The following is a 16,111-nucleotide window of genomic DNA, read 5'->3' as shown; positions in this document are numbered from 1 at the left end:
CTTCTCCACTACTTCTGCACTGGTCACCGACTACGAACACAATAATGCCAATCTGGACACAGCTCAAATTTTCAGCTAACAAATTCAGTTTCCAATTCTCTTCCTTGTGAGAGCATATATAATCTGCATTTGATTGCAGCATCAGTATCCTAGAGCTCATCTGATGACTTGTCAAGAATAGTATTCCATATATACTGGTGGTAGTTAGAGACATATCCAAGGTTTGGGACAGATCATGTGGTGGCCAAGTAAATTTCAGATGCTGCAAGTTCAGTTTGAGAGCATTAGTATTGCTGCTTAGGTGAAAATCCATGTCTGTGTCATGTAGCAATATATTCAGTTTGTTGTTTTCCTCTTCTAGCTTCACTTCCCAGTTCCTGATTTGTACTAATTGCCCATCAATCCTCCTTTGTGATTTTAGCTCTAACTGATGATGCTCAGCATTAACAATGACAAGTTGAGATAGACATGGTTGTAACAGAAACTTGCCACCATTTCTACAGATAAAATGCAGTGCTACTGGCTTTCCTGGCAGCACCTCAAACACTAATATACATGACTGAAAATTGGAGTGCACAATAGGCAATTCAACATAGCAGATGCCAAATATAAGCTACAGCAAAATTTTGGATTCCATTGCTTTAGATCTATTGCAGACAATGAATAGACATGGTAACAGCTGCAGATTAGTACCACTGGATGCCATCTTTAGAAGCACAGGTGATGGCATAGATGGTTGCCACTGCGCCCACACAGTGTAATCTCTACACCATGGCGACACCTCAAGCAGGAACCCACCGGCAAATTGCATTTTCCCAAACCATGAACCAGACCCCTCTCTACATAGCAGCCATGGAGGTTTAGGTTGCCTCCATCCTTGCCCATTCAAAGTATCTCTGCTGTTGTCAAGCAATCTCATAGACATGACTGTGCCAGTAGATAACAACAGGATGCCAGGATCAAAGGTTAGTGTGCAGCTTCTATCCAAGCAAGATTTGCAGCTAGAATTTGGTGTATCTGGAGGGCACAAAAGTGACAGTGGAGAGACCAAAAGAACCCAAGTCCTGAACACCCTTGCAAACACCCATGGAGGCCAGGGCAGTGGTTTGAGTGACTGAATATGGACAGCAAACATGAAGTAGTACCTCTGAACCATAGCAAAATGGTTATTGAAGATGTATTGTGATGGTGGCATGCGCGAGCGGCGTAGTGGTCGAGGTAGACATGGGTGATGGCGAGGATGTGTTTACTGGCATCAGAGTGGTGATGACCCGGTAGAGGCCATGTGTCGAACACCTGACATGCGTTGCCGCGGCATTCTGAGGGAAGCCGAAGAAGACCTCAAGGTCGGCGCCCCATCGGTGCTGCAAGACCTCCGTGGCAAGCTCCGATACCAATTGTCACGAACCCTGATCTGGTTCACTCACAAATCGAAGTTACAGCACATATGAAAGCTTTGGAAGGTTCTTACAGAGAGGAATCAGTACAGGGGAGGTGGGAGAAGGATTTAAGGAAGAAGATACAAGTCTAGCCTAAGCTAGCCTCGAGCAATTGCTCGCCTCGAGCTCGCGCTCACCACCGTCGGGTTTGTGTTCTGGTTGTTCAACACCCCTCTGTTGCATGTCCCCTCCTCCTTTTGTACATCAGCTTGCTTCTTAGGCCCAGAGCTGGCCCAGTATATGGCGCAACCCACATCTCTATGAGATCCATTGTTTAGTACAGTAGGTATATGACACCTTAGCTTTTCAAGGGCCACTTGATGATGAAGTACCCAATGGGTCGCTCCATCTGGAGACGGCCTCGGTGGAGGGTGCTTTGGTCAGCAACGACGAGGGAACCGTGAACCCGCCTGCACCTGCTCGTGCCATTGTTGTGGGGCTTGGGCACTTGGCCCACTGGACGACTACATGAAGACCCCAACTGCTTCTGTCATGGAATTCATCTAATCCATCCAGCGACCAATTGAGGGTGTGCAAATCTCGTCGCCCCCTAGACACCAGGTTCCCAAGATCTTGGACAGGGACACCGATCTACTACCCCGCAGGAGTGTTAGGCTAGCCAACAAATTCCGCACAGCAAAAACCGAGGTGCAGGCGAAGATTGTCGTGCTCAAGAAGTGGGGCGTAGTGCAATAATCGCCAACGTAGCAGCAGTCGACTAGTGCAGGACTGAGAGCAATAATCGCCAACGCAGCAGCAGTCGCTTGCCGGTGCATCGACCAGATTTCGTGGAGTCTTCTGCTCACCCCTCTCTTTTGTCAAACGTTAGGCACTGAGGGAGCTCTTTCCCTCCTCCTCCTGCCGTGGCATAAGGACGTCTGCGTTCGATTGAGCATGATCATGCATTGCGCCATTGCATAACGTGTGCGCCCATGAGTCCTTTACATCTCATACTGTGGAATATGTGCAGGCTAAATAGCCGCGTGAGGCGCAATGTAGTCGTTTTGCGAGGTCATCGTGGCGATGGGCAACTATTGGACCGCAGCAGTTTAGACGCTCGAAGGGCCTTGCCTTGGAAAAAAATTAGGTGCGGACCAACCTCACACGGACACCGTGCGGATGTGACACTGACACCATGGCCTGCCCAAGCGAAAAATCTTTGGATCTCCCAGGTACGTGCGTCTAGGATGCTGCCGCAGTCCACGCGATGTGAATCAGCAGCATGTCCGCACGACATTCAGGTGAGGAGGGGACTCAAAACAAATACGGATCGGTCTCCGGCTCAAAACAAATACGGATTAGCCCAAAGCAACTCAATACTTTTCATATGTACTTTTTTCAACACGTCCCAAGGATAAACAGCTACATGTTACATCCAAATTGCTTGTGATGTATGTATCACACATGCTAAAAATGCAATGCCCTTATGATTGTAGTTTTCTATTATTTTCTAAAATGAACGAAACAGCTTAAACTTTTAAAATGCATAATAATAAATCATACGAGTATATTAATTAAACAAAGAAAACATGCATAGGTTGTTATAGGCGTGCGAAAAATTCGTGACCCCATGGAACGCATATCTAGTTATGTAACAATATAGTACCACAAAGTCTAGACCTCCAGGCGTAGCTATTGTGGCTTCCTGGCTTCACACGCCTCTCGCGCCTGATGCTTGAGCCATTGTGAATTTGTATTTGTCCGTTTACCCTCACTGAATTTACTTTAACTTCTATCCCTAATCTGACGCCGGTGCCGCCGCCAGCGGCCATCGTGCCCTAGTGCTACCCACACACCAAGCTGCAATCGACGCCCTGAGAAGCAGACCACACCCACATTTCCCAATCAAAGATCCAGCACCACCAGTTCCTTCCTCACCCACAACACAAATGGGGTAAATCCACGGAGACGGCAATCGCATGTGAGATTCAGGGATGGGTGGAGGCTTGGGGCAATGCGATCGACAAAGTTGACATTGGGAAGGTTCCTTGGCGGCTTATGAATGGTAGGTTAGGAGACAGACCAGGAATGGGTGTAGTGGCCTAGCTTCCGGATCATATCAGTCTCAGCATGTGGCAAGGTTCCCTGGCGGCTAATGTTTATGAGTGGCGAGTTGCCAACGAGATGCACCGTCCGTCTCAGTCTCAGCATGTGTGGGGTGCGCAAGGAAGGGGGCTCTGGGACTCTGGGACTGTACTGGAATGGAAGCTTCTTCTGAAGCCCAGCGCGTGCATAAGCATAAACTAATCAAAAGTATATATACATGCATCACTCACCGCCGGCTGACCCGCTAGTAGTATATTAATCGATCTGTGTGTGGCATGGAATAGACAAGTAGTACACCATAGCCCCAAAATCAAACACTATAAATACATCACTCTCCAGCAAAGCTGAATACGTACTACCTTCAGCTCATGCATGCAGCACACCGTAGCCCCAAAAGAAGGAAGAAAACCACGCACATACACATATGGCGATGATAGAGCTAATAATACTCGTGTTGCTCCGTTCGTGCCTTCTGTTCCGGCACGTGGACGCAGCAGGGCAGCATGGAGGCGTGCATCTGGGGTCCCAGACAGCCGCCCTCCTCCAGTGGAAGTCCACCCTGCGGCACTCGCCGCCGGCGCTGGACTCGTGGCAGCAGGGGACCAGCCCGTGCAGCAGCAACTGGACGGGCGTGGCGTGCGCCGCCGTGCAGCGTGGCCGCCGTGCGCCCCTTGCGGTGACCGAGATCTCTCTGCCAAACGCCGGCCTCGACGGCTACCTCGGTGAGCTCAACTTCTCGGCGCTCCCGTTCCTCACATACATTGACCTCACCTACAATAGGCTCCATGGAGAGATCCCGCTGTCCATCACCTCCCTACCTGCACTCTCCTACCTCGATCTCGGTGCCAACTGGCTGAATGGAAGCATACCATCTGAGTTCGGCAACATGCCACGCCTTAACCAGCTAGGATTCGCCTTCAACAACCTCACAGGCCGTATCCCTGCATCCCTTGGGAACCTAACGACACTAGTTTGTCTCTCCACCGGAAAAAACCTGCTCACCGGGCCAATCCCCGAGGAGCTTGGGAACCTCGCCAGTCTAGAACTTTTGGAACTAAGCAAAAATGCTCTAAGCGGTCAAATACCTAAAATCCTTGGCAACTTGACCAAACTAAACATCCTCCACCTTGGTTTTAACAATCTTTCAGGGCCCATTCCACACGAGATTTGTTTGCCTTCCAATCTAAGCTACCTAGATTTGCATACTAACCTGCTAAGCGGCTCTATTCCTCCATGCTTGGGGAACCTTACTACGCTAAACTTCCTTCACCTCGGTAACAACACATTCATCGGATCCATCCCCGCAGAGATTGGCGCTTTGGTGCATCTCCACACCTTGTCTTTATCCCAAAACAAGATTTCAGGCTCCATCCCGGCAACTTTCACGAACCTCACAAGCATAAGAGACCTACATCTTTTCTCAAACAAGCTGTCAGGTCCTTTGCTACCAGAGTTCACTAATTTGACATACTTAATAGATATCAATTTGGCAAACAACTCTCTGTCAGGGGAACTGCCCTCCAATGTATGCCAAGGAAGGAATCTTCAGTGGTTCAATGTAAGCAACAACATGTTCACTGGCCCGATTCCTAGAAGCCTTGAAACATGTAGGAGCCTAGAGATTCTTGACCTTAGTTCCAACAAAATGACAGGAGATATATCATCGTTTGGGCCATACCCACGACTTGTCATAGCAAACTTGGGCAGAAACAACTTTTCTGGGTATTTGTCCAAAACTTGGGCTTCAAACATCAATTTGACCATTTTTGCTATGGAAGAAAACATGATAACCGGAAGCTTGCCTCCTGTGCTTTCAAACCTTGAAAAATTGGAGGTACTTACCGTACATGCCAACAACCTAACTGGCAGTATACCAAAAGAATTAAGCAATCTTGCCAACCTGCACTTGCTCAAGTTATCGCAAAACAAAATTTCAGGTAATATACCACCTGAATTTGGTCGGATGAAAAATTTGCAATATCTCGATATATCTGCAAATAAGTTGAGTGGATCAGTACCACAAGAGCTCGGGAGCTGTACTAAGCTAATATACTTAAGAATAAATGACAACAACTTGACGGGACATCTGCCAACTACTATTGGTAGTCTAGGAGAGCTACAATTGTTGTTGGATGTAAGCAACAACAAACTCACAGGCAAGCTACCTCCGGAACTTGGGAACTTGGTGATGTTGGAGGTCCTAAACCTTTCCCATAATCAATTCAGTGGAAGCATTCCTTCCTCGATTGGTAGCATGGCTAGTCTGTCAACACTTGATGTGTCATACAATGACTTGGAAGGTTTTCTTCCAGCAGGAGGACTGTTCCAAAATGCTTGGGCAAAATGGTTCCTCCACAACAAAGGCCTCTGTGGTAATATCTCAGGCCTGCCGGAATGCTCTTCAACTCCAATAAAGGAATATCACAAAGCTAGAATTCACCACTTGGTCCTAGTTGCTTTTATTCCAGTGTGCATAGTTATTATTCTCTCAATTTTTGTCTTAGTTATGATCCTTCGCAAAAGGAAAAGACCACAAATTACAGCAGTTACAGATACAAGAGATGTTCTCTCGGTGTGGAATTTTGATGGGAAACTAGTCTTTGAGGACATCACTAGGGTAACAGAAAATTTCAGTGATAGATACATCATTGGATTAGGGGGGTTTGGCACTGTCTACAAGGCACAGCTTCAAGGAGGGAGATTAGTTGCGGTGAAAAGGCTTCACCCAACTGAAGAAGGGATTAGTGATGAGAAGAGATTCTTTAGTGAAATTGAAGTGCTGACAAAGATACGGCATAGAAGCATCGTCAAGTTGTATGGATTTTGCTCCCATCCAAGGTACAAATTTTTAGTGTACGATTACATTGAGAGAGGAAACCTTCACATTATCTTGGAAACTGAGGATCTTGCAAAGGAGTTGGACTGGCAGAAGCGAGTTGCCATTGCAAGAGATGTGGCTCAAGCTATCTACTACTTGCACCATGAATGCAACCCACCGATAATCCATCGTGATATAACAAGCAACAACATCTTGCTGGATGCAGCTTTCAAGGCTTATGTTTCAGATTTTGGAATAGCAAGGATGCTCAAACCTGATTCATCCAACTGGAGCGAACTAGCTGGAACATATGGATATATAGCACCTGGTATGTAGTCAGTTAGCTTTTTCTTGCATATAGCAAATATATCCATGTGACCATTTGCAAATATGAAAATTTCACTTTGGTTTGTCACCATGTTTGACTGTTGTCAGTTGCTTTATTTTGATGCAGAGCTTGCTTACACATCAGTGGTGACAACAAAATGTGATGTCTATAGTTTTGGTGTCGTTGTGCTGGAGATTGTAATGGGGAGATGCCCCAGAGAGCTACAGTCCATTGCTTCCATGGAACAACATCATGAACTTGCAATAGAGGATATGTTGGACCAACGGTTGCCATCACCAACAACGGTGGAGAAGAAAGAAATCTCTTTGCTCGTCGAAATTGCATTTGCTTGCCTGCAAACTTCTCCTCAGTTCAGGCCAGAAATGCAGGATGTCTATAAAAAATTGGCTCTCCACAAACCACCTTCTGTCTCACCTTCTCATGCACATACACGTGAATAAAACAATCGATGGATAAGTGTAAGTTCATCTATGTTGTGTCAAGCATTTCAATGTGTGTACGTACTGTATAGTGGAAGATATAATAAAAGCACCTGTCTTGAATAATAGCCCCAAAGGGAGGATATATCAGTATATAATATCTCCCATGCATATATAAATGCGAGGGTGCAATAGTGTTACTTTTGAAAGAGTTGACAATCAGTACTCAGCTTAGAACTGTAAAACTGATAAATCCTACTATACAATTCTTGATGTTGTCGGCATATAATAAAGCTTTTGTAAATGTGTCTCCTTCCACCTAGCTTCGTGCGGTATGCCAATAAGCACAAAAATACCCATGATGGATCAGGTTTTATAAGGTGAGTCGTGTTGTTGTGAGCTATATGACATGATACCCCAAGGCAAGATTACGACATGGCCCCGGAAATTCCCTGCAAGATGCTCACATCAACTTCAACCCAGTGTCATTTTCTCTTTCTGTTCTTTCCCTTTCAGTATAATTTACCAATGTGCACGAAGCAATAGACATGATACCAGTCATGATATGTGAAAACACATTGTTGTATGTGTTGAGCCATGAATAAAATGTAGACAGCCAGTGAGCTTGTTTGTCCTCTGTGTCTCCAATGTTCTGATAGTAAAATGCTTTGTTTCTCTTGGTTTGACCCAAGCCCAAGCTTTGGAGGTAAAGAAAAGTTGCAATACTTGGCTTCATTATCAGCCCAGGCAGCCGTTGGTGGCCCTGTTCCTGTGCAGCAGGTGACAGATGTTGAGCGACCTGCCGACCTGCCGATCTGGCGCCATTCTTGTTGACTAAGAACCCCAGGACTTTGTTCAAATCCTTCTGACTAACCTTGCAATCTAGCCACGCATGACTGGATGAAGTTTCAACAACAGTAGGCAGAATCTGGTCAGTTGATGGCAATCCCGAGTTAGCTCTTCTGTGGTAGTGGTTGTGAATTATTGGGAAGCGTTATCACTCCCGTAGGAGCCGCGTGTGTTAATATAGGGAGAAAGAGCCTCTCCCGTGGCTTACAAGATTGGATCTCTGGTTGCTATTCTTATCCAACTAATATGGAAAGCCTATATACGGTACCTCCTAGTTAGCCGTGATTTCCTAACAACCAGAGATCGAGTCAATTACAATTATGCATGTTTCCTTGTCATGCACGTTAACACACGCACACAGCTATCGCTAACATCCTCCCTCAATCTCAACCTGCCATTCCAAGGTTCAGATTGTACTTCAATTCTTCTAGCTTGCACGAGTTTAGCGGTTTGGTTAAACCATCCGCTATTTGATCACCAGTACCAATAAGTCGGATCTGAAGTTGTTTCTGTGCAACTCTCTCTCGAACAAAGTGATAGTCAATCTCTATATGCTTAGTTCTAGCATGGAAGACCGGATTTGCTGACAAATAAGTAGCCCCTAAATTGTCACACCATAGTACAGCAGCCGGGGAACTTTTAATACCAAGCTCTCGAAGAAGAGACTGGATCCATATTATCTTAGCTGTGGCATTCGCCATCGCTTTATACTCGGCTTCTGTACTAGACCGGGAGACTGTAGCCTGCTTACGTGCACTCCAAGAGACAAGATTTCCTCCAAGGAATATAGCAAAGCCTCCAGTGGAGCGTCTATCATCAACACATCCTGCCCAGTCTGCATCAGAGAAGCCACTGACAAGTGATGAGCTAGATCTGATGATCCTGAGTCCTAACTCGACTGTGAATCTTATGTATCTCAATATTCGCTTCACAGCTTTCCAATGTATGGTGGTTGGCTTGTGAAGAAATTGGCATACTTTGTTGACAGCAAAAGCAATGTCCGGTCTTGTGAGGGTTAAGTATTGCAGAGCTCCAACAATACTTCTGAACCGTGTTGCATCTTCAGCACTCAGCGCTGTTCCCTCATATGCAGACATCTTCTCGGTGATGGCCATAGGCGTGCTACACGGTTTGCAATTTACCATACCTGTTCTCTTCAGAAAATCATTGCTATATTTTGATTGAGACAACAAAATTCCATTATTTATTTTAGATACCTCTATACCAAGGAAATAATGAAGTTCCCCCAGATCCTTTAGTGCAAAATCTGACTTGAGAGCTTACAGTAGCTGTTTTGTACCTTCTGGTGATGAGCTGGCCACTATGATATCATCGACATAAATAAGAATAAACACCATTAAATCATCTTTTCTGAAGTAAAAAAGAGAAGTATCCCCCTTTGAAGGTTTGAACCCCATTTCTTGCAGCTTGGTGTTCAACCGATAATACCAGGCTCGAGGAGCCTGCTTTAATCCATACAAAGCTTTATCCAGTTTACAAACATACTGAGGGTGATACTTATCTTGATACCCAGGAGGTTGTCTCATGTAGACTTCTTCCTCAAGAACACCATGAAGAAACGTGTTCTGCACATCTAACTGACGAAGACTCCATCCTCGTGAGACAGCAATAGACAGAACTAGCTTGATAGTTGCAGCCTTTACTACTGGACTGAAGGTATCTTCATAATCAATCCCATACCTTTGCTTGAATCCCTTGGCTACTAGCCTGGCTTTGTATCTATCAATTGATCCATCAGCTTTTCTTTTAATCTTATAGACCCATTTACAATCAATGACGTTCCTCCCTGGAGCCGGTGGCACCAGATGCCATGTTTTGTTCTTGTGCAGGGCTAGAAACTCCTCATCCATGGCATTTTTCCAATTATTATCTGCCAAGGCTTCATGTAGGGTGTTAGGTTCACCATTTGCTGCTAATAAACCATACCTTATGGTGCCATCAGTGTAAACACGTGGCTTGTGGATACCGCCCTGGGCGCGAGTCCTTGGACGCGTTGAAGCCTCACCGGGGTCAACAGAACCCGCGGGCGCACTGGCACGCGCTGAATCAGCATCGGGCACAGGCCAGGTTGTAGCTGATCCAGGCGCGTGCTCATGTGGCCCGGCGTCGTCCATGGTTTGTGGCGCAGAAGATCCAGGAGGGTCGATTCCCCCCCCCCCCCCCCAGCGACGGACGCGTGCGAGCCGGCTACCGCACCTGGATTCGGCGGATGCGCTGATTGCGCCGCAGAAACATCCGCTCCGGGATCTAGTCCTCGTACCTGCACCGGATCAACCTCGGGGGCTCCGTCCAAGGTGGACTGCATGTGATCATGCGCTGTTGGATTTTCTTCCGAATTTTCTCCTGCGGCTGCTGCATTTTCTTCCTGGATTACTCCCACACGGTTAGTAGCACAGGCAGGAGGAACATGCACATCGTCACATATTTGTGCGCCCCTGGAATTTTCGGAAGGTAAAAGAAGTTCTTCGAGGCGAAAACGGGATCCGGCATTCGGATGTAATTTGGTAAAAGGGAAAACTTGCTCATCAAAAACCACATCACAAGAAATATAAATGCGGCCAGCAGCAATATCTAAACATTTGAACCCTTTATGCATGTTACTATAGCCAAGAAACACGCATTGCTTGGATCTAAAAGCAAGCTTGTGATTGTTATAGGGGCGTAGATTGGGCCAGCAAGCACACCCAAAAGTTCTGAGCGAATTATAGTCAACTTGTGACTTGAAGAGCCGTTCTAGGGGCGTGGTGTTGTGAATAACACGACTGGGAATCCTGTTGATGAGATAGGTAGCAGCTAGAAATGCCTGATCCCAATATTTGAGGGGCATAGAGGAATGTGCGAGGAGAGCTAACCCCACTTCAACAATGTGTCTGTGCTTTCGTTCGGCTGCTCCATTTTGTTGATGGGCGTGAGGACAGGACACATGATGACTAATCCCAACTTTGGAGAAAAATGAGTTTAATCTCTCATACTCCCCGCCCCAATCAGATTGAACGGCTAGAATTTTCTTGCATAACTGGCGCTCAACTAGACTTTGGAATTCATGAAAACGCTGCAAAACTTCAGATTTATGTTTTAGAAGATAAATCCAGGTGAATTTGCTGTAGTCATCAATGAAACTTACGTAATACTTGTAATTGCCAAAAGAGTCTACAGCCGGCCCCCAAACATCAGAATAGACAAGCTCCAAAGGAGCAGAGGATTCGCTCAAGGATCTTTGATAAGGTAGCTGATGGCTCTTGGCCATTTGACAAGAATCACAAACTGAATTTATTCTGGAACTAGAAGAACAAGATAACTTGTGTTTATCGACTACTTGATGAACTACTCCATATGATGGATGACCTAAACGATGGTGCCACATCTCCAAGGATGGCTCACTGTTGGACACACTAAGAGCTTGTTTATTCTTGATGGTCGACGCAGGTAAAGGGTAGAGACCGCCCCTACATGTTCCTTCCAGGATGATTTTCTTCGTTGTTCGATCCTTAACGAAAAAAGAATTTGGATGAAACTCAAGATAAGCATTGTTGTCAGCAGCTAGCTTATGAACGGAAACAAGATTTTTTGTAGTGCTAGGAACATGAAGAACATTATTAAGGTAAAGGTCTCTACCAGGTGCGTGACAAATAGTATGACCGACATGTGCAATATCCATACCTGACCCATTGGCAGTGTGGATCTGCTCGCCACCGTTGTAGCGATCACGAATCTGCAGCTTGTCGAGATCGCCCATCACATGATCGGTGGCCCCAGTGTCCGTGTACCAATTTGAGTCAGCGCCATAGCCTCCATAGTTGGCAGCATTGGCACTCTTCTCTTCAGGAGCGACATAGTCTTCATCATAGCGGTAGTAGCAGTCGATGGCGTTGTGGTTGTTCCTCTTGCAAATTTGGCACTTATCCTTGGACCTGAAGTTGTTGCCGAAGCCTCCACGTCCACGACCGCGTCCTTGATTGCCACGGCCACGGTTTCCGCGGCCACGGTTGGTGCGCCCACCACCACGGCCACGAGAGGCAGCATTCGCCGATGAGCCTGACGAGGATGAAGAGCCGTTGTAGAGGTTCAGGCGCTGCTCGAAGGCGAGCAGCTGGACGACGAGCTCGGTGACGCTGATCGGCTCGGTGCGCGCTAGGACGCTAGTGACGACGGAGTTGTACTCGAAGTCGAGGCCGGTGCAGATGAACGAGACAAGTTCTTCGTCGTCAAGGGATTTTCCAGCCGCCGCCATCTCGTCGGCGTACCCCTTCATCTTGGCAATGTACTCATCAATGGACATTGCTCCCTTTTTCGTGGTTGCAAGCGCGATGCGTGTGTTCACCGCGTGCACCCGAGTTTGGGATGCGTACAGCTCCTCCAGTGTGCGCCAGATTTGGGCAGCAGTCTCACATCCTGAGACTTGTTTCAAAGCATCTTTAGAAAGTGATGAAACAAGGTAGCTGAATACCTGCTGGTCCTGGGCTAGCCAGGCCGCATACGCCGGATTGGGCACTTTTTCTTTGCCCTCGCCGCCATCAACTTCTTTGGGCGGCGCCGACAGTGAGCCGTCGATGTAACCGATGAACTGAGCACCACGGATTGCAGGAAGTACTTGGAGCTTCCAGATGGTGTGGTTGTTCTTGTTGAGTTTCTCCGTGACCGGGATGGCAAACGCTGCCGGAATGGTGACGTTGGTGCCAGCCATGGAGGACGGAGATAGTAGATGTGTTTAGAGGATGGCTCTGATAACCATGTGAATTATTGGGAAGCGTTATCACTCCCGTAGGAGCCGCGTGTGTTAATATAGGGAGAAAGAGCCTCTCCCGTGGCTTACAAGATTGGATCTCTGGTTGCTATTCTTATCCAACTAATATGGAAAGCCTATATACGGTACCTCCTAGTTAGCCGTGATTTCCTAACAACCAGAGATCGAGTCAATTACAATTATGCATGTTTCCTTGTCATGCACGTTAACACACGCACACAGCTATCGCTAACAGTGGTTACTGGTTGTTTTTGTCTTGTTGCCGAGAGGTACACCACGATCTCGGGTCGTCGCTGTTGCTCTTCATCCATCCCTAGCCGCCGGCGCCGGCAGCAGCGATCCTGCAACTCCAATCCCTACCGCCCCTTGCTCCTCTCCTTCCTCTCCATGGGAACATGAGGCAAGTTGCAGTCACCATCTTGCACATCCAGGGGGCCTGCCGGCAGGCGCAGCTTGAAGCGGTGAGAGAGGGATCGAGAGCACTTGGCCTATTGGGCGAATCAGGACTTTGGGCCAAAAAATAATAATAATAAACATTACATCGCGCACACAAATGAAAACCTCATGTCTGGCATCTCGGCGCTGCTTCAGATGGCGCACACAAATGCTTCGGGGTAGGGTAGGGGTACTCGCGCTGGTTCAGTGGTATCTGGGTGGCCGCCCTAACCCCCGGAGGCCGGAGCCGACGACTGTGCCACATGAGTTCGCCCCGGAATGCACGACGGCTCGCGGGCACTCTGACGACCATGTCCTCGCCGGTCTGGCCTCCACAAGCAGGAGACAGAGAGCAGAGGCGGAGGGATGGGCGAAAAGCTGCTACGTTTCCTTCACTACTTTGAGAGTGAACGTATTACAACTTTATGCAGAGGCGGGTGTCTTAAATATATAGCCGACAGCTTCACGAACGTCTTGTGCGGGAACTGGTTGTTGTAGTCCGACACGACACGACACGACATGACGCATAGTAGTCTGTGAGGTCAGGTCCTGGTAGATGAAGTCATCGAGGCCAGCATTGCAGATGCACTCGAGGCTCGAAGTCGAAGAGCTCCTCTGCCTGAGTCAGCGTCAGCTAGCGTCCGTCCGACCGTGTCAAATAAACAGAAGCTAGCTAGCCATGAGCCATGATGTACTGTTTGTGTGTCATAACCATTCACATATATTACTTCTTTATCCAAAAAAATCGTCCACCCATTATTAGCATCCTCTTTTCTTACTTTTTTTTTCGTTTTGAACACGTCCACTAATTACTGATATATGTACCTCAATCAGCACTTGTCAAAATAAAATCAATGTTAGCAGTTGTCAAAATAAAATGCTGAAACCGAGCCGGTCGAAGGATGACGTCTGGTTTAGGTTGCCTGAGACGTCATCACCTTTAAGCCCAGACGTTGTACATAAAAATATAAAGGTTGTCTGCAAAGGATGGAACATTCTATCTTGATCTTAAGGGCAACTGGCTCCATGGGAAGATGCCATCGGAGATGGGCAACTTGGGATACCTTCCTTTTTGGAGCTCAATTACAACAACCTCACAGGCCGTATCCCGGCCTGTGTCCCTAAGCAATTTGACAAATATGGTTCTTCTTGGCATGAGGCAAAATATGGTCAACGTACGGCAGATTCCGGAGGAGCTTGGAAAGCTTGTCACTTGTGGCTAGATGGCAACTTGTTAAGTGGCCTAATACCTGAAAGCCTTGGCAACTTGACCAAACACGTGTGGGGATCTCCCCCACAGATTTTGTCAGTCACAAAAAACTTGACCAACTACGAGGAGCTAATCCTTTACAGAAATCAGCTATCAGGCCCTATATACCATCTTCTCTAGTGAACCTCTTGAACTTGGTTTATCTTTGGCCCAATGACAATCACTTGAGTGGTGAAAAATCCCGTTCCTCGATCACACACATCGACCTCAGCTACAACAGCCTTCATGGGAAAATCCCACCGGCCATCGCCTCCTTGCTGCCAGTGCTCTCCTACCTTGATCATAGCAGCAACTGGCTCCGTGGGCTGGTACCATCGGGTATTGGCAACATGAGATATCTTCGCATTTTGATACTTGATTACAACAACCTCACAGGTCCTATCCCTGCATCCCTTGGCAACCTGACAACTCTGGTTGTTCTTGCACTGGAGCAAAATATGGTCACTGGACACCAATCTAGAAGGTTTCACTACTGAAAACTCGAATACTTCTGTGGGTGATGAATTTTTCTGAGCATTTTTTTGATATTCACAGAAAAATTAGTAATTAAAGTGTCCAAAAAAACCGACAAAAAAATACGAAAACCCACAGAATAATTACATAATTTTTCTGTGCATGCGTATACACACAAAAAAATTATTATTATACTGTCGGTTTCTTTAAAGACACACAGGAAAATTCAATTGACCACAAGGATATGAGTTCGCATTGTCTGTTTTGGCGTTCGTGCATTCGGTAGAAAATAAAATACATTAATTAGTAAAAATAAATAAAAAAACAAAAAAAGTGCTAACCCTACGCCGTAGCAGCATCCACGCACGCTCGGCTCGACTCAGGCATGCGCCGGCCACCGCAGCAGCTCCGCCGCCGACCACCGACCCATGTCGGCCGCCGCAACCAGGTCGGCTGCCTCTAGATCCGCGCCACCTAAGCTCCCCACTGGCCCCCACCCCCGATTCGGCACCCTCCCCCTCTCTAGCCCGGCGGCGGCCGCGCCCCCTCCGTTATCCTAGGGCCGCTGGGCGCTGGGTGCTGGCAGCTACCCGCGGGTGCTCCGGGCTGCGTCCCCAGGCCCTCTGCCGGCCATACCGGGGCGCTGGACCTTCCCCAACGATGCTTGTCTTTGCGTGATGAGCCTCCTCTCCCTGTCGGTCTTCCCCGCCCCTGCTCTTCCAGCCACAGGTGCAGCCTGCTTCGGTCTCTTCCCTGATTCTATTTTTTTTGTATAAGATGCTATTATTTTACGGTTTATTTGAGTGTCCACTTGTATGAATTTTCAGTTGAAGTCTGATTCCCTAAAGATTTGGCCACTGGTGCTGTCTGCTTCAAATCTGAATCGAGGTTCTATGTTTCTCCCCTAAAAATATAGCCCTTATACTTCCTTTTTCTATGTGTGGCTATATGTATGGATAAGTAAAACATGTTTTCCTTGTGAAGATTTTAGGCTAAAAGGACTGAAGGTTCCTATTGGAGGTTCTGTACGTGTGCTTTCTAGACAGTAAAGAGTTGTTCAGTACCTGTGATTGAGACTCAAGGTACACTTCGTTCTTCACTGGTTCTATTTGTTGTATGACGATGTTGTTATTCTACATTTTATTTGTGTGTCCACTTGCACCAAAAATAATTGAGCTTCCTATATTGTGACATCTAATATATTAATATTTAAAACAGAACTAGTTAACATGTCAAACCGAACATGGATGTATAATGGTTGGCAACGT

At 47.0% G+C, this 16,111-nt stretch overlaps 2 protein-coding genes across 2 annotated transcripts; one reads left to right on the top strand and one right to left on the bottom strand.

Moving 5' to 3' along the window:
- The first annotated feature begins 3,909 nt into the window (after nucleotides 1-3,909).
- Nucleotides 3,910-7,233, top strand: LOC136532075 (MDIS1-interacting receptor like kinase 2-like). The gene is made up of 2 exons (XM_066524695.1): nucleotides 3,910-6,631; nucleotides 6,758-7,233. The coding sequence occupies exons 1-2, from the start codon at nucleotides 3,910-3,912 to the stop codon at nucleotides 7,090-7,092; spliced, it is 3,057 nt and encodes a 1,018-aa protein (XP_066380792.1). The 3' UTR covers nucleotides 7,093-7,233.
- Nucleotides 7,234-8,306: 1,073 nt separating this feature from the next.
- On the bottom strand, nucleotides 8,307-9,035 carry LOC136532074 (secreted RxLR effector protein 161-like). Its single transcript, XM_066524694.1, has one exon. It carries the CDS (start codon nucleotides 9,033-9,035, stop codon nucleotides 8,307-8,309), a length of 729 nt encoding a protein of 242 aa, XP_066380791.1.
- Nucleotides 9,036-16,111: the final 7,076 nt, after the last annotated feature.

Source organism: Miscanthus floridulus, unplaced genomic scaffold, assembly GCF_019320115.1.
Source record: "Miscanthus floridulus cultivar M001 unplaced genomic scaffold, ASM1932011v1 fs_520_2_3, whole genome shotgun sequence".
Taxonomy (NCBI): Eukaryota; Viridiplantae; Streptophyta; class Magnoliopsida; order Poales; family Poaceae; genus Miscanthus; species Miscanthus floridulus.
Note: the sequence above shows the minus strand (reverse complement) of the source record. Positions and strands in the feature narration are given on the sequence as shown.